Below are 19,396 nucleotides of genomic sequence, written 5' to 3'. Positions count from 1 at the left end.
TGAATTCTTTGAATTTGATGTGGACATATTATATGGCAAAGAATTGGGCACTGAGTCTGTCCATACCTTTTCTGTATATAAAAGGGAAGTTTAGTATGCTACCTATTGGGACAAACAGGAACAGCTGATACCAATAATAACATGGTATTTATATTAAATTATAGGGCTGTAGTTCAGTGGTGGGACCCTTAACAAGCATGTGTGAGACCCCAGGTTCCATCCCCAAAACTGGGAAAATATTAAGCTGAGAGTGGTGGGTCACACTTAGAATCCTTGCACCAGCACTTGAGAGGTGGGAGGGGGGAGAGGGATCAGGAGTACAAAGTCATCCTCAACTAGATAGCAAGGGGTGTGTGTGTGTGTGTGTGTGTGTGTGTGTGTGTGTGTGTGTGTGTGTGTGTGTGTGTGTGTGGTAGTTTCCCTAGTTCCTGGAGGACTGTGGTAGGTGATTCATGCACTTGGCAGCAGGAGGAGGCTCCTGGTGATGAGAATCATTTCCCAAACCCCTGGAGGATTCTGTCTGCTTCATTGTTTCACATTGCAGGGTAAAATCCCATTGCCTACAACTTAACCATCAAAAAAGGGTTCAAAGCCAGGGGAGGAATTGCATGCCTACAATTCTAGCACTTGGGAGACTGAGTCAGGAGGATGAAGAATTCAGGGCCAGCCTGAGCTACATAACAAGACCCGGTTGGGAAAAAAAATGAAGAAAAACTAGAACCAATTCCATTAAAATCAGGAATAAGACAGGACTGTCTGTGATTTCCCACTCCTTCTCAAATGGTGCTCAATGCAGTAAGACAAGAAAATGAAATTAAAGAGATACAAATAGGAGAAGCCAAATTATGCCTATTTGTAGATGATATGATATTATACATAAGAGACTCCCAAAATTCTACCAGAAAACTTCTAGAAAGGGTCGATGACTTCCATGGCAGGATACAAACTCAACCTTTACCCTCTTTTATAAGGGGATGAATTTCATTCAAGGGCAGAGCCATCGTGGCTCAGTCCTTCTCCAAAGGTTCTGCCTTCTGAGACTGTTGCTTTGTGGGCTTAAGTTCCGATCTATGAATTTTGGAGGGGGACACACACACACACAGACAATAGTCCTACCCAGGCACCCCTGGAATTCATATTCTTTTTTATGCAGAATAAAGTTATTTCACCCCAGAGACCCCAGAAGTCTTCATTTGCTCCAGCACCAATTCCAAGAGCTTAAACCTAGAGCCATCAGATTTGGGTGGAACACAGGAGTCAGGTGTATCCTGGAATACTGCTCTTTAGCTGCAAACCCATAAAGTCTGCATGTTATCTGCTTCTAAAATACAGTTGTGAGCAGAGGTGGGGTAGATTTCCCATTGAATAATAGTTTCCCACTTCAAAACCTAACGTAGCAAACAACATGAAAGGTCGATTTTGTTTGTTTTAGACAGTTTTTTACTATGTAATCCTTGGTGACCTTGAATTCACGTTGTAGCCAGGTGGTCTTGAATTCCCAACATTTTTCCTGCCTCAGCCTCCCCAGTGCTGAGATTACTAGTGTGCACCACCATGCCTGGCAACAATCTTAAGGGTCAACAATAACATAAAACAAGGCTGGAAATGCAGCCTTTGCCTAGCATGGATGAAATTCCAAGTTCAATTCCCCATACCTCCCATAATCCAAAAATCTAGAATATTTTTCAGCGCTGTGCTTCACTTTCTGGACATATTGGGAAGGGCTGGATTGTACTTTTTTAATTAACTTGTATATTGTTGGATTTTAAATTTTTTCCCTAATTAGGATCTTAAATATATATATAAACATTTCCAGTGCTGGGGATCAATTTCAGGGCCTTTTGCCTGCTAGACAGGTATTCTACCCCTGGGATGCATTCCCAGCCTCATAATATATTTCTAAGCTACCTGCTTGTGTCTGTCTCCTTACCCTACTGTAAGAGCCTGGGTGACTGTGTTTCTAGCTCAAAGCTGGATGGAATGAATGACTACATCTCCAGAATCAGAATCCAAGTCTGTGCAACTGATTTTCTGCATAAAACTGAATGCTAAAGTCTGCCTTTCTGAGCCTCTTAATTAGAGCATGGTATTTTTTTGTTGTTGCTTTTGTTTTTGTTTTTTTAACACAGGGTTTCTCTGAGAAGCTCTGGCTGTCCTGGAGCTCACTCTGTAGACCAGGCTGGCCTCAAACTCACAGAGACCCACCTGCCTCTGCCTCTACCACCACACAGAAGGGCACGATATTCTTCACTGTGGTAGTTTATATTGATTGTCAACTTGACTGAATATAGAATCACCCTGGAGACAAATTTCTGAGCATGGCTGTGAGAGATTTATTTTCTAGACTAGGTTAATTAGGTAGGAAGACCCATCCTAAGTGCTGGACTAAATAGTAAGTAAAAAGCCAGCTGAGCAATAGCATTCATCAGCATTTCTTTTCTGACTTAAATGCAATATGATGAGCTACCTCAAGCCTCTGCTGCTATGATTCCCTCCCCACGATGGACCGTATCCCTTTAAACTGTAAGCAAAAGTAAGCCATCTTCCCTTAAGTCTCTTCTTATCAGATATTTATCTGGCAACAAGGATTGAAACTAATCTAGAAAATTGGTACCAGGAGTGGGGTTGTTGCTGTGATAAACCTGTCCGTGTGGTTCTCAGGCCTTTGGAGCTAGTTTTCAGAAGAAATTATGGGAAGGTTTGCAGTTGTGGGCCACAAAAACCCCACCATACTTCAAACAGAAATTAATGGACCATTCTGGTGGGTGATTAGAAGGCAAGAATGCTGAGAAAAACGCTAGTAGTGGAGGCCTAGGTCATGAGGCTTCCGAGGGGAGCAGGGAATATCGGGAACTGTCTAGGCACTATTCCTGTGGTATTCTGGCAAAGTTTCTGGCTCCATTCTGCCTATGTCCTGAGAACTTGAGTGATACTGAATTTAAAGGAATGAGCTAATTTGTTTGGCAAAGAAAATTCCAAGGCAGGAGAGCGTTCAGTCTTTGTCACATTGGTGTTCACTGCTCTCATCAGTTCTATAGTGAGAGGAAAAAAAAAAATGGATCAGAGAGATGAGAAAAATGGGAAATTTGATAAGAAAAGGTGTGTTAACATGTTCAAACTTTAGGACAAGGAGGGGGCTGGATAGATGGCTCAGTGATTAAGAATGCCTGCTGATCTTCTGGAGGACCCAAGTCTCGTCACCAGCACCCATGTCAGGAGGCTCACAGCAGCCTGTAACTCCAGCTCCCAGGGTCCATGTCTCTGGGGACACCTGCACTTACATGCATATACCCACACATGAATGCACACCAATACACATAATTAAAAATAAAGTACCTCTCTTGTTTAAAAACGTTTGGAACGTGGGAATTCCATCTTTCCCCCTCCTTTCCCCCAGCATCCCCTTGTTCACGTCTCAGTGAACACTGACTGAGCACTTGCTGTGAGCACCATTCTTGTTAGTTAGTCCCCTAATCCAGTAGGCTGAGTATGATCTCTGGTGTCTTCACTTTTACACTACACACCAAAGTACCACAAACTGGTGGCTCCAGGTCTCGGAGTTTGTTGCCTCGTTGTCAGTACTGGAAACTAGAGATCCAAGAGCAAGGTGGTAGTGGTGTTGTTCCTGCCAAGGACCATGAGGGCCACCTATCCACCCAGGGCCCCTTTCCTCTGAGTCTGCCTGGCCATCTTGGGCACGGTGGCCTGTAATCATTTGTTTCACCCCACCACCTTCATATGGTGCTCCTCCAGCGTCTCTACCATCATGCTCCCGTGTGCCCATCTGTGTCTTCATTCAGAGGTCAGAGGCCAGAAGAGAGCGTAGGGTCCCCTGGAATTGGAGTTACAGGGGCTTGTAAGCCACCACATGGGTGCTAAGAACCAAACACAGGTCCTCTGGAAGAACAGGGTACTCTTAACTGCTGAGCCATTGCTCCAAACTCCTCACTTGTCTGTGGTTTAAAATACTGGTCATTCTGAGTCAGGTCCCACCGAATAACGGTGTTATAACCTGGTTGTCTCTGCAAGGCACAGTTCCCAAGTGAGATTTGCATTCAGAAGAACTGGAAGCTACAGTGTCTGCACATCCTTCTTGGAAGATGCAATGCTCTCCTGACAGCTCTGTCTCCCTTGCCTTCAGCATCTTCTCCAGTCTCTTTCCGCTCGCTGGTCCTTTAGCATTTCTCTTAGCACTGGCCCCATCACGGTGCGGGGTTGTAACCACATCGGTTAAGGACCTTGGCCAGCACTGTCTTTTCCCTTTTTGTTCTTAGGGCTTAGGGGTATCGTTGACACTGTCAGGTACTCCATTTGGATAAACAAATGATAAAAGTCATTTTCACAGATGCACCACGTTGAAGACATCTGCATTTTAAAACTTGTGAACATTTGAAAACTCCTAACAGATCCATAGAGAGTCTTGTCCAGACAATTCTGATATATAGCTAAATATGAGAACCATTAATCCCACAGCATTATTGAATGGTTTTCCCATCATGAGCATAGTATGTGGTTCTCAGTCAGATTTAGGCATCTTGGATCTAAGCAGGACTGAGTGCCTCACAGTTTGACACCTGACAAGTGGTGCTCCACTTAGTGACTCCCGCATGGGCAGAGCTGAGCCAAGTACAGTACCGTAGGTCGTGAGGATCCTCACTGGTGATGTCTGCTCGGGTGAAGCATCCACTAGCTACTGTCTTGGGTGCTTGCCGGGCACCTCCTGGCTCCATATAATCTAACCACAACCTTGCGAAGGTAGGCTTCCATATTCCCTTCCTGGAGACAAGGACACAGAAGTGACATCCCCCGTGCTATACAGCAGATCTTCAACGGAACTGTTTATTTCTTTGAGTGTTGGGGATCAAGTTCAGAGTCTTCTGCTCGCTAAGCAAGTGCTGTCACGGAGTCCCCCAGCTGGCGTGGCTTGAGTTCAAAGCCCAGTGCTCTTCCTATGGAGCTGTAGAGTGAGTGTGCTCAGTGTCCAGTTAGCCTCCACAAGCACTAGGTCATTCAGAGGCCATGTGTACTGCGAAGGCGTTGAGGGTCTGAAATGTTTAGGAGCCTCTATTAGTTCTTTCTCAATTCTGACTTAGCCTCGCTGCTGTGTCACATGATACACAGAGCTGTGGGGCTGAAGTATTTACCCCGAGGAACACCCAGCCTTCTCACTCGGGCACACTGACATGCGTGCAATGGCATCCTAGCAAAGCTTTGCAAGTGTTTCATCTTCTCTCTCTTGTTTCTTCAATGCTCTTAAATCCCCTCCCTTTTGTGGGGCAGAAGTGCCAGAGTGGGTGAGGGCAAGCAGGCTTCAGAGTCCCCTAGCACGAATTGTCCTAACACCAGGCTTCAAGCTGGGGTTGGTGTTTGAGAGTCCTGGGGAAGGGGAGGTGTGATTTGGCCCTATGCCTGGTCTCCTACTCAGAAGACTCACACAGCACTTGGTTCCATCACCCTAAGAGGCATTGCGTGCCAAGGACCCAGGCCCTGAGAAGTGGCTGCGGTCCCAGCTGTCGGGCATGAGAAGAGACCTAAGTGGCCCCATCTCGGAGACAGTATCACCTTTATCATCTGAAGTGCTCTTTGCAGTTTGATGTTTTTCTTGGATCTTGGTCCTGAGTTTGTGTTCCAGGTAGATGTGTTCCTCATTCCTGGTGGCCTTGTGCCTGTGGCTGCTTCCTTAATCAATCTCAACTCAACGGTGTGGGCCTGTCGGAGAAATGCTCACCCCAACCTGCCTCCACTTTACCCCGGAATCTTTCAGAGATGTACATACATTCGCTTCAAACTCTCATGTGGCTTTCCTCCTGTCTTAGGGTTTCTATTGCTCCGATAAAAACACTGACAAAAAGCAATGTGGAGAGGAAAGGTTTGTCTTGTACTTCAGGTAACAGTCCATTGGTGAGGGAAGACAGACAGGAACTCCACAGGCCAGGAACGTGGATGCAGGAGCTGATGCAGATGCCAGAGAGGGAGGCTGCTTACTGGCTTGTCCCCGACGGCTTGCTCTCAGCCTGCTTTCCTAGAAAATTCAGGACCACCTTCTCAGGGTTGGCACCACCCACAGTGGCATGAGCCCAGGGCCCCCACATATCAATCATTAATCAAGAGAATGCCCGACAGACTTGCCTGCAAGCCAATAACATGGAGGAATTTTCTTGATTAAGAGTCCCTCTTCCCAAGTGACTCTAGTTTGTGTCAAGGTGACAAATGCCTAGCTAATATGCCTTGTTTTAAAGGGTCTTAAACAGAATTGCTCTAACGAGGACTCTGGTCATAGAAATAACACCATGCCTAGGAGACAGTGAGCACAGAGCCCCTCCTGGAGCGCAATCCGAGACCGTGGGTGAACTTAGGAGCTCTGAGACCTACTCTGTGCCGGTCCCCTCTCCTCCTCGGTGTCAGCAGCCTAACAAACCGCATCAGAACTCACTACCCGAACAGTAACTTGATGGAGTGGGATGCTCCACAGTGGTTCTGGGATAGGGGTATCATAGTGTTGGGCTTTATGATATACAACCACATTTACAGTGAGTAATTTGGAAGCCATCAGGCATTGAATTATTGATTCACAAGACGAATAGGTACGATATAGACCAAATTGCACCACAAAATCCCAAGCACCATCACATTCTCATCTAGTGCACTGTTAAACTCTGGCTCATTAAGTCTCACTGCAGTTGGTAGATCATAGCTGTGTTTGCATTTTTATAAGAAAGACAGATCTTCATTGTAGTGATATGAGCTTAATGGAATCTGACCTATATTACTCTGCCAAGAGAAATTCAGAGGTCTCAGTTGGAGCTAATGTGGCACAAAGAACTGACCCTCTCCTTCTCGGGAAGTGGGTGGCATCATTAGGGAAAGCACTGAGTCAGTCATTTTTGTGGCTTACCATTGCCACATTGTAGTTCCATGAACTCAGAGGGCATCCTCAGGGACAGGGTATTATAGTAGAGAGAATGAAGGAATAAACATCAAAAACTAGGTTTAAAGCCAGATGGTGGTGGCACACACCTTTGATCCCAGCTCTCAGGAGGCAGAGGCAGGTAGATCTCTGTGAGTTCAAGGCCAGTCTGGTCTACAGAGCGAGTTCCATGACAGCCAGGGCTGTTACACAGTGAAACCCTGTCTCAACCTGCACCCTAATATAAGCTTTGTCCCCAGCTCTGTGGCCCTGACAGTTTATGTGACCTCTTTGTGTGCTTGTCAAGACAGGGGTGAAGTGAAGCATAGGGATTTTGTCTACACATGGTCCTTCTGTGTAGCCCGTACTGGCCTTGAACCTGTGACCCTCTTGCCTCAGTCACCTAAAACACCATCCCTGGCAGAGTAGAGCTTTTGTGAACTTTGAGACAGTTCTTACTTAACAGAGAGTAGAGATCCCTTCCTCTCCCCAACATTCAGCTGCCTAAGTGTTTTTGCTCCTTTTATGTCAAAACATGATTATGTGGGAAAAGATGATTTCAGTTTTGGGGGGAAGCTGAGAACTACTAGATGAGATAGCACTGTTCCCAGGTCTGGTGGGCCCGTTAGAAGAGCACAGCCAAAAAGGGCCTCTGAGGCAACGGGGAGGGTGCTTAGTGGTGCCCTTGACCTACACACGGACAGTCAGAGCTCTTCAGGAGCTGGAGGAAGGTTGGCAGAAGACTTTGGTAGAGAAAATCGGAGCCTAAATAGGCCTCCTTTCTCGTTTAGTCTGGCCTCTTCTTGACATGTCCCAGCAACTCTTCCCTGATCACCACAGAAAGTCTCCCACCTTCCCAACCAGACTGACTAAATCACTTCCTTAAATGTTCTCCCAGCCTGGAGAGGCTTGGCCTGGCTGCCCGGCCGCTGTCATATGCTTGCTTTTCCACTTCCTTCCGTCACCGCCCCAAGGCCTCTTTAATTCTTCGTCTTTCATAAAGTATTCCCTGACTCATGGAAGTGAAATGATCCAACCCAGTTCGTAAAAGTAGAAAATGACTCCTCTGGACCAGAAAGAGAGAGTCTCCATAAGAAACCCAGCCGCAGACCCGAGTAAGAGGGCCACATAGATTCCTCAGTTCCTGTTCCGATGGGAAGAGCCCCACTGGGGAAGGAAGTCCATCTGTGGAATGCACAGTGAATTCTCTTCACATCTGGGAGCTCAGCAGACATTATTAACGAGCAGTAATGATTTGTCAAGTGATAGAAATCGTTCCAGGGGAGGAACAGGGTAGGAAATACAGAGTCCTTCCCATGTTTCAAGGGGAATGAGGAGGCAGGTCATCCAGATGTGTTTTCTTAGGGGAATTGTGAATTCCTTGTGTGCAGCTATCATGGTGTAATTATATCTTACTTTCTCACCATTCTTTGTGTGTGTGTGTGTGTGTGTGTGTGTGTGTGTGTGTGTGTGTGTGTGTGTACATATTTAAGATGAAAGGGTAGAATGTGTCATTTCTTATCCAGCATCTAAAGAGCTTGGAAGTCACAACTCCATCCCCCCAACAAGTACTGCAAAGCATTCACAGTCCAGGGCACAGGCTTACCAAAACACTGAGATCTCATCTTAGGAATATGGACTGTTCCTCCCCATCTTCCCACCGAGCCCCGGCTCCCCACCTTACACATACCACCATGTTACTGAAGGCCTGTTTGCAGCAGTGTTTGAGTGTGTTCTGTATTAGTTACCGTCGGCTGCTCTGATAAAACACCATGACCAAAGCCGCTTACACAGAGTTTGTTTTGGCTTATGCTCCCAGAGGGAGAGTCCATCATGGTCAGGGAGAACAGAGCAGGAAGCTGAGCATCTTCAGTGGCAAAGTCAAAGCAGAGAGAACAAACTGGAAGTGGAAAAAGACTGTGGACTCTCAAAACCCACCCCCTAGTAATGTTCCTTCTTCAGCAAAGCTATCTTCTAGAGGTTCCATCCCCACCCCTCACCCCAGACCCTCCACCCGGCCCCTCCACCCTGGACCCTCCACCCCTGCAAACAGTGTCACCAACTAAGGACCAAGTATTCAAATACACGTGCCTAAGAGGGACATTTCTCATTTCATACTACCACACCTCCTCAAATTCTTATGCTGGGATTTTAACTCCTCAGTGTGGGCAGTGGTGGGAGGTGGGTCCTGGGAGCAGATGCCACAGGGTAATAATGCCTTTCCCTATGTGTTCTTGCTCTCACAGAGCAAGAGATTAGCTCCCAAAAAGCAGGTCATGCAGGTCTTATGTCCCTACGCAAATGCATTTTAGCAAGTTCAAAACCCAGAAGCTCATCCAGGAGAAGAGAGTGGAGAAAGATTTCTTAACTACATACAGCAAGTGAAGAGAACACTGGGACCCCTTCAAAAGTAGTGCTTCTCCGAGGAGAGGAAGTGTGGGGATTTTTATTTGGGAACCTTTGTGGAAAAGTACATTAGTGGTAGGCATATGCCTGAGCATGCTCAACTTAAGGCCGTAGTTCAAGAAGGAAATATGGTGGTTATAAGCATTGTGGGCATGCTCAGTCCAACATTATAAGGAGCCAAATGTACTCTAAGTCCCCTAAAAGAAAGTGGCTGTGTGGCGTTGGCTGGTTTTCCACAAGCGTCTTAGCTGAAACCAAAACAAAAGACAGGTCTGCAAGTGCCCGGATGCCAGAGTGAGGCGCCTGCCCACTCTTTGTTCTGGCTTCTGTGTGTGCTCTCTTGTTCTGCTTTCCGCCATGAAGGAAGCAAGAAAAACCTCACCAGATTCGGCTACCCAATCGTTGACATCCCAGCCTCTAGACACTTGAACCGGAAGAAATTTATTTCCTTTATAAATTACTCAGCTGCAGATATTCTGCTCTAGCAATAGGAAATGGACCAAGACATCAGTCATGTCTGGCTACGAAGAAAAAACGCAAGACGTACTAAAATGCAAATAATGAGACGGAGCAAAGACCAAAGGCAGACTCGGCGTAGCGGGGATGTTGGCTCTAACAGACTGGGAATTGAAAACTATGGCTAATGTGCTAGGGCTCTAATGGAAAAGTGGGCAGCTTGTAAGGACAGATGAGCAATGTGTGAGAGAGAAACAAGAAACACTAGAGAGCAAAATCACTTAGCAGAAGCAAGGATAGCCCTCGACGGACGCAGTTACGGAACATCTCTGGGTTCGGGGTGCACCAGTGGAAACCTCCAAAGCTGAAAACCTAGGAGGAAAAAGGATTTGGGATAAAGAGATGAGAGTAAGAACTATGAGCCTGCTAGGTGTGGTGGTGCACACCTTTAATCCCAGCACTCGGGAGGCAGAGCCAGGCGGATCTCTGAGTTTGAGGTCAGCCTGGTCTACAGAGCGAGTTCCAGGCAAGGCTACATAGTCAGACCCTGTCTCAAATTCCCCACTAATAAAGAACTTTGAGACAAGCACAGTAGATGTAATGACATGTGTAACAGGGACACCAGAAGGACGTGAAAGGGAGAAGAAATATTTGAAACAACAATGACTGAGAATTTCTGCAAGACAATGTCAGGCACAAAACCATTGACTCAGGAAGTTCAAGTTGAAGTTTAAGCAGGGTAGATGCTCAAATCCCAATCTTAGCACTCAAACGTGTTACCCCCCAAAAAGTGTTACCAGGAGGCCAGGCATCATGGCACCACACCTTTAATCCTGGCACTTGGGAGGCAGAGGCAGGTAGATCTCTGTGATGTCTTCCAGGACAGCCTGGTCTACATGTCTCAAAAAAAAATTACCTGAAACATAGGGGTGACCTATGTGGAGCTGTGTTACTGTGGAAATCAGTTTCTCCTTTGGGTTCTTAGTCTTGTTAATAACGTGATTTAAAGCAGGAGTTAGTAGGATGCTTGCAGACAATTTTATTATTAGGGTTGGGGAGAAAACAACAGATTGAGCAGTCTGTACGTCCCAGTAGCTGCAGGGAGGAGAGATATGGAGAAGAGGAAGGCAGGTAGCCATGCCTTTTGAGTCAGGCCAGCAAGCAGGCACATAGCAGCAATACATTTCTAAGGTAGGGCAGCTTCAGAGAAAACATAGGTTTAGACTTTGGCTAGTATCCAAAAAAAAAAAGGAGGAGGAGAAGGAAGAAGGAAGAAGAGGAGGAGGAGGAGCAGAAGGAGGAGGAGGAGGAGGAGGAGGAATGTGGTGGCCCAAGCCCAGGACTCAAAGGGCAGAAGCAGGCAGTTCTGTGAGTCTAAGGCCAGCCTGGTCTACAAAAGGAGTTTCTGGCCAACCAGGGTTATATAGTGAGACCCTGTTTCAAAAAAGATAGAAAAGGGAATGTTACACTTTCTGAGTTAAGTGGACAGGCTTAGCAGAGCTGCATAGCAGCTCCGTAAGTGACAGTAGCTGAAGACAGGGTTTAGGGAAAGAAAAGAGGGTAATTATTCCTCCCATCATGGCTTTAGGTGAGTCAGCCTTCCTGAGGAGTGGTCTCCTGCCCAGGTGGTTGACAGCTGTATTAGTTTGCTTCTCTGTGGCTGTGATAAAACACCAACCAAAAGCAACTTGGGAAGGAAAAGGTTTATTTGGCTTACACTTCTGTGTCACAGTCTGTCACAGAGGGCAACCAGGGCAGGAACACAGTCATGAGCAGAAGTGGGACCATGGAGGAAATTTGACTGGCCTTCTTCCTGTGGCTTGTCAGCTTGCTTTCCTATGCAACCCAAGACCATCTGCCCAGGTATGGCTCCACCCATGGCGGGCTGGCTCCTCGGGTATCAATCATTAATTAATAAAATGTCTGACAGACATGCTCGTGGGCCAGTCTAGTGGAAGAAATTCCTTAGTTGAGGTTCCCTCTCCTCAGGTGTCTTTAGTTTGTATCAAGTTGACAAAAACTAACCAGGATAACTGACTCATGTCAACTTGACACATAAATGTACCACTATAAACTATTAACTTTCCTTTCTTGTTTATCCCCAAGTACAGCTTTGAAAAGTCCCACAATCTTTAAAAAATGCTATCTGTTTAAAAGTCCAAAGTCTCTGGGGTGGGGAGATAACTCAGCAGTTAAGACCAGTTGTTGCTCTTGTACAGGACTGGTTGAGTTCCCAACACCTATATGGTGTCTCACAACCATTCCTAGCTCTGTTTCCAGGAGATTTGACATCCCCTTCTGATGGGGGGAATGTCTTTCTATACACTGTGAATATGTGTTGCTCTGATTGGTTGATAAATAAAGCTGTTTGGCCTATGGCAATGCAGCTTAGAGGCAGGTGGGAAATTCAAAGAGAGACATGAAGAAGGCAGGGAGAGATGCCAGCTAGATGCACAAGGAACAACATGTAATGGCACACAGGTAAAGCCACAGAACACATGGCAACATATAGATTAACAGAAATGGCTGAGTTTAAGTGTAAGAGCTAGTCAGTAATAAGCCTGAGCTAATGGCCGAGCAGTTTTAATTAATATAAGCTTCTGTGTGTTTACTTGGGGGACGCGAGTAGGAGATTTGTCCTGACTGCCGGCTGGCTGGGACACAGGAAATCTTCCAGCTACACTCTTCTTTCCTCTGTGTGCACCAGGCATCATGTCCATAATGATAAAATAAGTAAGTCTAAAAGAAAAGTATAGGTCAGAACATTAGAGAAGGAAAAACCAAAGTAAAATAAAATCCTTTTTATTGTAATTGATATAACAGGATGGTAGTTTATTAAAAATAATAATAGCAAGAGCATATTTTGTACTTATATGTGTATGTGTATGGATAAGCTAAAGGAGCGGCAGCAATTGTACAAAGAGTAGGAAGGAGGAATTGGGATTATGTCATCAGAAAGTACATGTACGTACCTGTCAGTCAACATAGAATTTAAAAGTGAACTGAGATTAAAAAAAAAAAATTGGGGCTTAGATTATAAGTAAATAAACCACTTAAGAACTAGGAAAGGGAAGGGTAATAGCAAGGAAGATGTATTCTATACACTTAAACTGTATCAGTAATCACTTTGAATGCTGGTAGTCTAAAGACACCAATTAAGAAACAGATCATCATGGGTTGGGTGATTCAGAGGCAGGAGGATCTCTGAGTTCAAGGCCAGTCTGATCTACAGAGTGAGTTCCAAGACAGCCAGGAGTGTATAGAGAAACTCTGTCTGGGATGGGGGTGGGGTCCTTTCCTCAGACTCCAGAATTGCTTATGCAAAGAAGGGTTCTTAAGGCAAGAACTGACAGTTAATTGCAATTCACTCTAAGAGTCTTGCTGTTTGGTGTTTGCTTGTGTGTGTGTGTGTGTGTGTGTGTGTGTGTGTGTGTGTGTGTGTGTGTGCTTAGTTGAAGTTAAGGCTCTTTTCCTTTCTGGTTAGCCCTTCCCAGGTTTGACCAATGTCTTAGTTACTTCTCCATTACTATGATAAGACACCATGACCAAGGCAACTTATAAAAGAAAGTATATAATTTGGGCTTACGGTTTCAGAGGGGTAGAGTCCATGATGGTGGAGCAAAGGCATGGTGGCAGGAACAGCTGAGAGCTCACACCTCGACCTGCAAGTAGGAGGCAGAGAAAGAGAAAGCGAGCACTGGGAATCATAGTCAGCCAGCCCCCAGTGACACATCTCTTCCAACAAAGCCACACCTCCTAATTCTTCCCAAACAGTTCCATCAGCTAGGGATCAGGTATTCAAATATATGAGCCTATGGGGGCCATCCTCATTGAAACTACCGCAGCTAGTACAGCACCCTGCCCAGAGAATACTGGTCTTAGTTTGGGTTTGTGGTAGTTTGAATGAGAAATGTCCCCCATAAGTGCATGTATTTGAAACCTTGGTCCCCAGGGGGTGGTGCTATTTGGGGAGTCTTTGGGGGTGTGGCCTTGCTGGAGGAAGAACATTACTGGAGGTGGGATTGAGATCTTTTTTGTTGTTGTTGTTGTTGTTTTTGTTTTTGTCTTTCGAGACAGGGTTTCTCTGTGTAGCTTTGCGCCTTTTCCTGGAACTCACTTGGTAGCCCAGGCTGGCCTTGAACTCACAGAGATCCGCCTGGCTCTGCCTCCCGAGTGCTGGGATTAAAGGCGTGCGCCACCACCGCCCGGCTGGGATTGAGATCTTATAGCTTCACCCCACTTCCAGTGTGCTCTCTCTGCTTCATGTTTGAAGTTGAGGGTGTGGCTCTCAGCTTCCTGCTCCAGCCTCTGTGCCTGCAGCTTACTGCCTTGCCCGCTGTGGTAGACTCTTATCCCTCTGGAACATAAGCCAAAATAAACTTCCTTCCATAAGTTGCTTCTGGACTTGGTGCTTTCTCACAGCAACGGAAAAGTAAGTAATACAGGTTTTTTTACAAACCTGCTGAACGGCACAGCAGGTAGGTGACTTCTGACACCAAGGGGAGGTGTGGGAATGGGAGATGACAGGAGGGAAGGCGGCCAGGGGAGGGTGGGAGAGCCAGAAGCAGGTGGTGGTTGTGGGCTGGGGGAGCTCCAGCCTTCGGTCCAGGGTAGGACACCTCCAAGAGACCCAGGGCTGGGGTTTGCACAGGCAGCGCCTGCCAACCGTTGGTTGAGTGATGTTCCTGGGAGCGTTCGTTCCTGGTGCTCCGTCCGTTCCTCTCAGGTGAGCAGAGGCACAGGAGCTGGCAGTGGGAGTGTGGTTCCCCGGCTCTGAGGCAGGACAGGGGGGGTGGGCACAGCTGTACCTTCTGCAGCTGCTACGGCTGCGAGCTGAGTTGAGGTACACTGTGTTGGTGAGTGACTGCCATCTCCCCCGGATGCAGCAGCCGTCATAAGTAGTTTGTTGTTTGGCTACAAAGGGAAAGAGGAATGGGGTTAAATAGGGAGCGCGCCCATGTCAGTTCTAGGGTACGGGGAATGTTCTGTAAGCCTTTGTGCCAGGAACATGGATCTTAGTGTCTGGGTGGTTCTGGCGGTGATGGTAAGGGCAAAGTACAGGCTGCCCCATGCTACCTCAGAACTCCGCTCCTTCCACCTTGCCCACTTTGTTCCTGGTCGAGAACAGTGGTCAGTTAAATATGCCATAACCTTCCTAATCATTAGCCGGTCCTGTGACTGTTAAACTGGAAAGCCCTTTAGCCACTCCTGTAGGAAAGGATCCTGCGTATAGCTTAGATAGACCTGAACATATCCTGTTTATACATGGCGATAGTTGTTTCCAACTTGAATTGCATAGTTTATTTTTCTCAACCCTAGGGGTAGAATACAATCTGCATCGTGTCCATCCCAAATCGATTTCTAGTAGGCTGTGATTATGGGGACTATTCTCAAAGTACTGAATGCATAAGGCTCCCAAACTGCTTGCACAAATCCACCTGTCAGGTGAAAGGAACAGCGTGCTGGCCCCGGTGCCTTGTCATTCAGTCTGACCTCCAAGTATAATCTGTGTCCTCGAAACTGACAGTCGGGGTAGAAGTCTTAGGTGGGGGTGAGATGGCCTGTTAGCTCACACCTGCATTAAACAGAGACCATGAGGAACGGTGCCAGCATCTCACCACGGGTGTTTCTTTCTGCGGTCTGAGCCGTGAATGCCATGCTAAGTGGGTCATTGTGAAGCACAGCAAGTTAATTTTTCTCCAGTAAAAGTAAAAACAAACCAGTAGGGTCTTCTACTAACTTGGGCAGGTTCGCCCCAGCTAAGTGGTTTTGTTTCTTTGTATGAAGGTTTTACAAACATGTTTTATCATAAAATGGAAGAGCAACCAATTTTACCATTGAACCAAAGTAAAGACATTGCGGGGACGGGGTACATCCGTAGCTCAGAGGCTGTTGCAGAAGGCTTAGAAGACTTAGGTCGCCAGGTGGTGGCGGCGGCGGCGGGCGGCGGCGGCGGCGGCGGCGGCGGCGGCGGCGGCGGCGGCGGCGGCGGCTGGCGGCGGCGGCGCACGCCTTTAATCCCAGCACTCGGGAGGCAGAGGCAGGCGGATCTCTGTGAGTTCAAGGCCAGCCTGGTCTACAAAGCAAGTTCCAGGACAGGCTCCAAAGCTACACACACACACACACACACACACACACACACACACAAAACCAACCCTGTCTCTAAAAACCAGAGAGAGAGAGAGAGAGAGAGAGAGAGAGAGAGAGAGAGAGAGACTTAGGTCTGTTGGAAGCATCCATATGAGCATCCATAGCTCACAGCTGCCTGTAAGTCCAGCTCCAAGGGATCCAGTGCCTCTGGCCTCTGTGGATATCTGTACTCAGGTGCACATACCTGTACAAATACACTTCATTATTTTTCCTTAATCCCCCCCATTTTTTTAAGTTAAGATTGGGAGTTCTTAAAAACTCCAAGTGGCAGCTAGGCACGTAGCTGTGGACTGCCGCAGGGATACCACAATAAACCAGAGTGTAGGGCTGGGACTGGTTTGGTTTGATTTTCAAGGTCTAGTGCTCACATTTTGGGTTGTCCCTCTTGTAAGGCAGAGATCTGTTTGGATCCCCACCGCAGGTGTGGCTCTTGGCTATGTTGTTGGTAGGTGAGGCGTGTGTCATCAGACCTGTGTTGACTGCCTGAAGCTCTGGATCCCGCCCCTAACACAACAGACAAGCAAGGCAGCTTGCAATATCCCAGTCGTATGTATTTTTTTAACTTTATAATTATTTCCTATGGCTAGGCATAGTGACATATACCTGTTATCCCAGGGCTCAGCACTCAGAGACACGTTTGAGGCCAGCTTGGTATACATAGTGAGTTCCAGACCAGCCAGGGATACATAGAGAGACCCTGCATCACACACACACACACACACACACACAGAGAGAGAGAGAGAGAGAGAGAGAGAGAGAGAGAGAGAGAGAGAGAGAGAGAGACACTACCTTGGTGGGCTGGGAGATATCTCAGACAGTAAAGTGTTTGCCACACAGCATGAAGTTCTGAGTGTGAGTTCCCAGAACCCACATAAAAGCAGGACAGGGTCATACCCCCAGTGCTGATGGGGAGGACCACCGGTAGAAAAGACCTGTGGTCCCTAGCCAGCCATTCTAGCCAACCAGTGAGTTCCAGTTTCACTGAAAGACCCCACTTAAAAACCAATGTGGAGAGCAGCTAAGACACCTCCATTGCCCTCTGGCCTCCACATGCACGATTACTTTGGGACACGCACCCAGGAGTTACCAGGGTGACTTTTAAGTCAATGCTGAGATTTTAATAGACTTGTTTTGGCTGGTAAAGTTAACGCTGCAAGATTGTCCCTGCCTCGCTTCAGTCACTGCTGAGGGCTCCGTCATCGCCGTGGAAGAATCAGCGGAGCCTGGTGTACTGAGTGTCCCAGATCTTCCCCTGCTTCTCTGGGTCCTTCAGGAAGTCACTTCCGTGGGACTTAGCGTAGTCTGTGGACTGGCTTCAATCACTTCATGAGGTAGAGCCTTCCAACCCAAACATCTCAAGATTGCACCACCCTCATCAGTCACATTAGGGATCATATTTCAATGTGAGTTTGTAGGAGACAAATTGTATTCGGCCCACAGCTTCCCTTGTAAAGTCACCCACTCTAATCAAAATACAGACATTTCTCTGCCTTAAAGCTTCCCTCCGCGCCTTTGAAATCGGATTCAGGCATGTGTCAACACAAATACTGTGCCTCTCCAAACACAGGGACATTTGTTTATTGCTTTGTGTTTGTGTGTGGTATATGTACATGTGTGTGCACGGAGCTGTGGAGGCCAGAGTTAGACACTGGGTGTCTGCCTTGCTTGCGCCTCAACTTTGGTTTTTCGGTCTTGAAGTGAACTTGAAACTTAGGATCGCCCCTGCCTTCTCCTATGCTGAGCCCAGCTTTTTTTTCTTTTTGTGGGTTCTGGGGGTCCAAACTCAGGCTCTTACGCTAATATGGCAGGTATTTTACTGACCGAGTCATCTCCCTAGACCCGCAAGGGTGTTTTGACCCGCTGGGTGGTGGTGGCACACACGTTTAATCCCAGCACTTAGGGAGGCAAAGGCAGGTGGGGTCTCTGTGAGTTCGAGGCCAGCCTGGGCTACTCAGCAAGTTACTGGCCAGCCAGGGCTGTATAGTGCAACATTGTGTCACCAAGATAAAGAAAACATAAAGAGTGGAGAGATGGCTCAGTGGTTAAGGCCACTTGCTGTGCAATGGTGAGGACCTGAGTTCAGATGCCAACACCTACATGAAAATCTAGATGGTCACACATACATATGTGTGACACAGGACAGGTCACACATGTGCCTGTCACCCTAGTGCTGGCAACTGGAGGATTGCTGGGGTTTGCAGGCTACAGCCTAGTGCTCCATATTTAGTCAGTGACCTTGTCTCAGAAGAATGAGGCGGGGAGTGATAGAGCAGGGCACTCAGTGTCCTCTGGACTTTGTGTATGTACGTAGATTCCTGCATGTAAAAATATAGATCACACACACACACACACACACACACACACACACACACACACACACACACACGAAAACATGAACATTCTAATGAGGGTAAAACTGTATGTGAAAATTCCAGTGGGGCTGGGTGTGATGGTGCCTGCCTGTAACCCCAACACTTGGGCAGTAGAGACAAGAGGATCAGGGTCATCCTTAGCTACATAGTGAGCTCAAGGCTAGCCTAGGCTACATGAGACCATGTCTCATATAAAAATAAAACAAAATTTCTGCATATCAGTCAAAACTGTTTTCCTTTGTGTAAAGATCGATATTTGAATCATTAATATTTCTGAGGCGTCTTTTGTTTTCAAAATTGTATGGCGAGGCAGCTGTAAATATAGTTTTCATTCCATGGTGTCATGTGATACAGTAAAGCAGTGTTGACAGGCTTGGGACTCCCTGTGTGGTTTGAGTGTGTCCCCTGAAGACTGTCTAGAAGTTTGTCTCTAGGGTGGCGATGTTGACTGGGGGTAGAGACTTTAAGGTTGGACCTGATGCAGGGTCATACATAAATCCCAGATTTATTGTTTAGCCAGCCAGGGAATACTTTCTATGCAGACTGTAAATTCAGGTGAGTGAAGGTTTGGAAAAACAATTAGTGGGCATATGTTAGATTGAGATGTCTAGAATCCGTGAGCAGAAATGTCTGCTGGTTCAGTGTATAGACCCAGAGATCTGGACTGAACTGCTCATTAGCATTCAGTGACACTTCACTTAAGAAAATAGATTCGAGCCGGGCGGAGGTGGCACACGCCTTTAATCCCAGCACTCGGGAGGCAGAGCCAGGCGGATCTCTGTGAGTTCGAGGCCAGCCTGGGCTACCAAGTGATTTCCAGGAAAAGGCGCAAAGCTACACAGAGAAACTCTGTCTCGAAAAAAAACAAAAAAAAAAAGAAAATAGATTCAGGAGCTGGAGAGATGGCTCAGGGGCTAAAAGTACTTGCTGCTCTTGCAGAGAGGCCCAAGTTTAGTTCCCAAGCACACACTTCAAGCAGCTCACAACTGCTTATAACTCCAGCTCCAGGGGGAATCCGACACTTTTGGCATCCTCAGGCACCTGCACTCACAAATACTACCCACGGGCACACACAAATATACGTAATTTAAAATAATAAAAAGAA

General features: G+C 46.9%; 2 protein-coding genes across 7 annotated transcripts in view; one reads left to right on the top strand and one right to left on the bottom strand.

Annotated features, from left to right (window-relative positions):
- Wnt5b (Wnt family member 5B) overlaps positions 1–19,396 on the top strand; it is a 109,161-nt gene that overhangs the window by 22,884 nt on the left and 66,881 nt on the right. The gene's annotated exons all lie outside the window — the stretch shown is intronic.
- Positions 3,352–19,396, bottom strand: part of Fbxl14 (F-box and leucine rich repeat protein 14) — a 38,670-nt gene continuing 22,625 nt past the window's right edge. Inside the window, exons 2-5 of one of the 5 annotated variants that reach the window (XM_052719390.1) lie at positions 14,578–14,683; positions 13,356–13,431; positions 12,382–12,508; positions 3,352–6,022 (exon numbers count right to left, since the gene is read on the bottom strand). In XM_052719390.1, the coding sequence (XP_052575350.1) occupies positions 5,822–6,022; positions 12,382–12,508; positions 13,356–13,431; positions 14,578–14,683 (510 nt within the window). In that variant the 3' untranslated portion in view covers positions 3,352–5,821. Of the gene's footprint in view, positions 6,023–8,963; positions 10,142–12,381; positions 12,509–13,355; positions 13,432–13,933; positions 14,127–14,228; positions 14,684–19,396 lie in introns of those variants that run through there. The other 4 variants (XM_052719391.1, XM_052719393.1, XR_008214222.1 and 1 more) reach the window with 4 other exon arrangements.

The sequence above is a fragment of the Peromyscus californicus genome, unplaced genomic scaffold, assembly GCF_007827085.1.
Source record: "Peromyscus californicus insignis strain IS unplaced genomic scaffold, ASM782708v3 Scaffold_6__1_contigs__length_162567912, whole genome shotgun sequence".
Lineage (NCBI taxonomy): Eukaryota > Metazoa > Chordata > Mammalia > Rodentia > Cricetidae > Peromyscus > Peromyscus californicus.
Note: the sequence above shows the minus strand (reverse complement) of the source record. Positions and strands in the feature narration are given on the sequence as shown.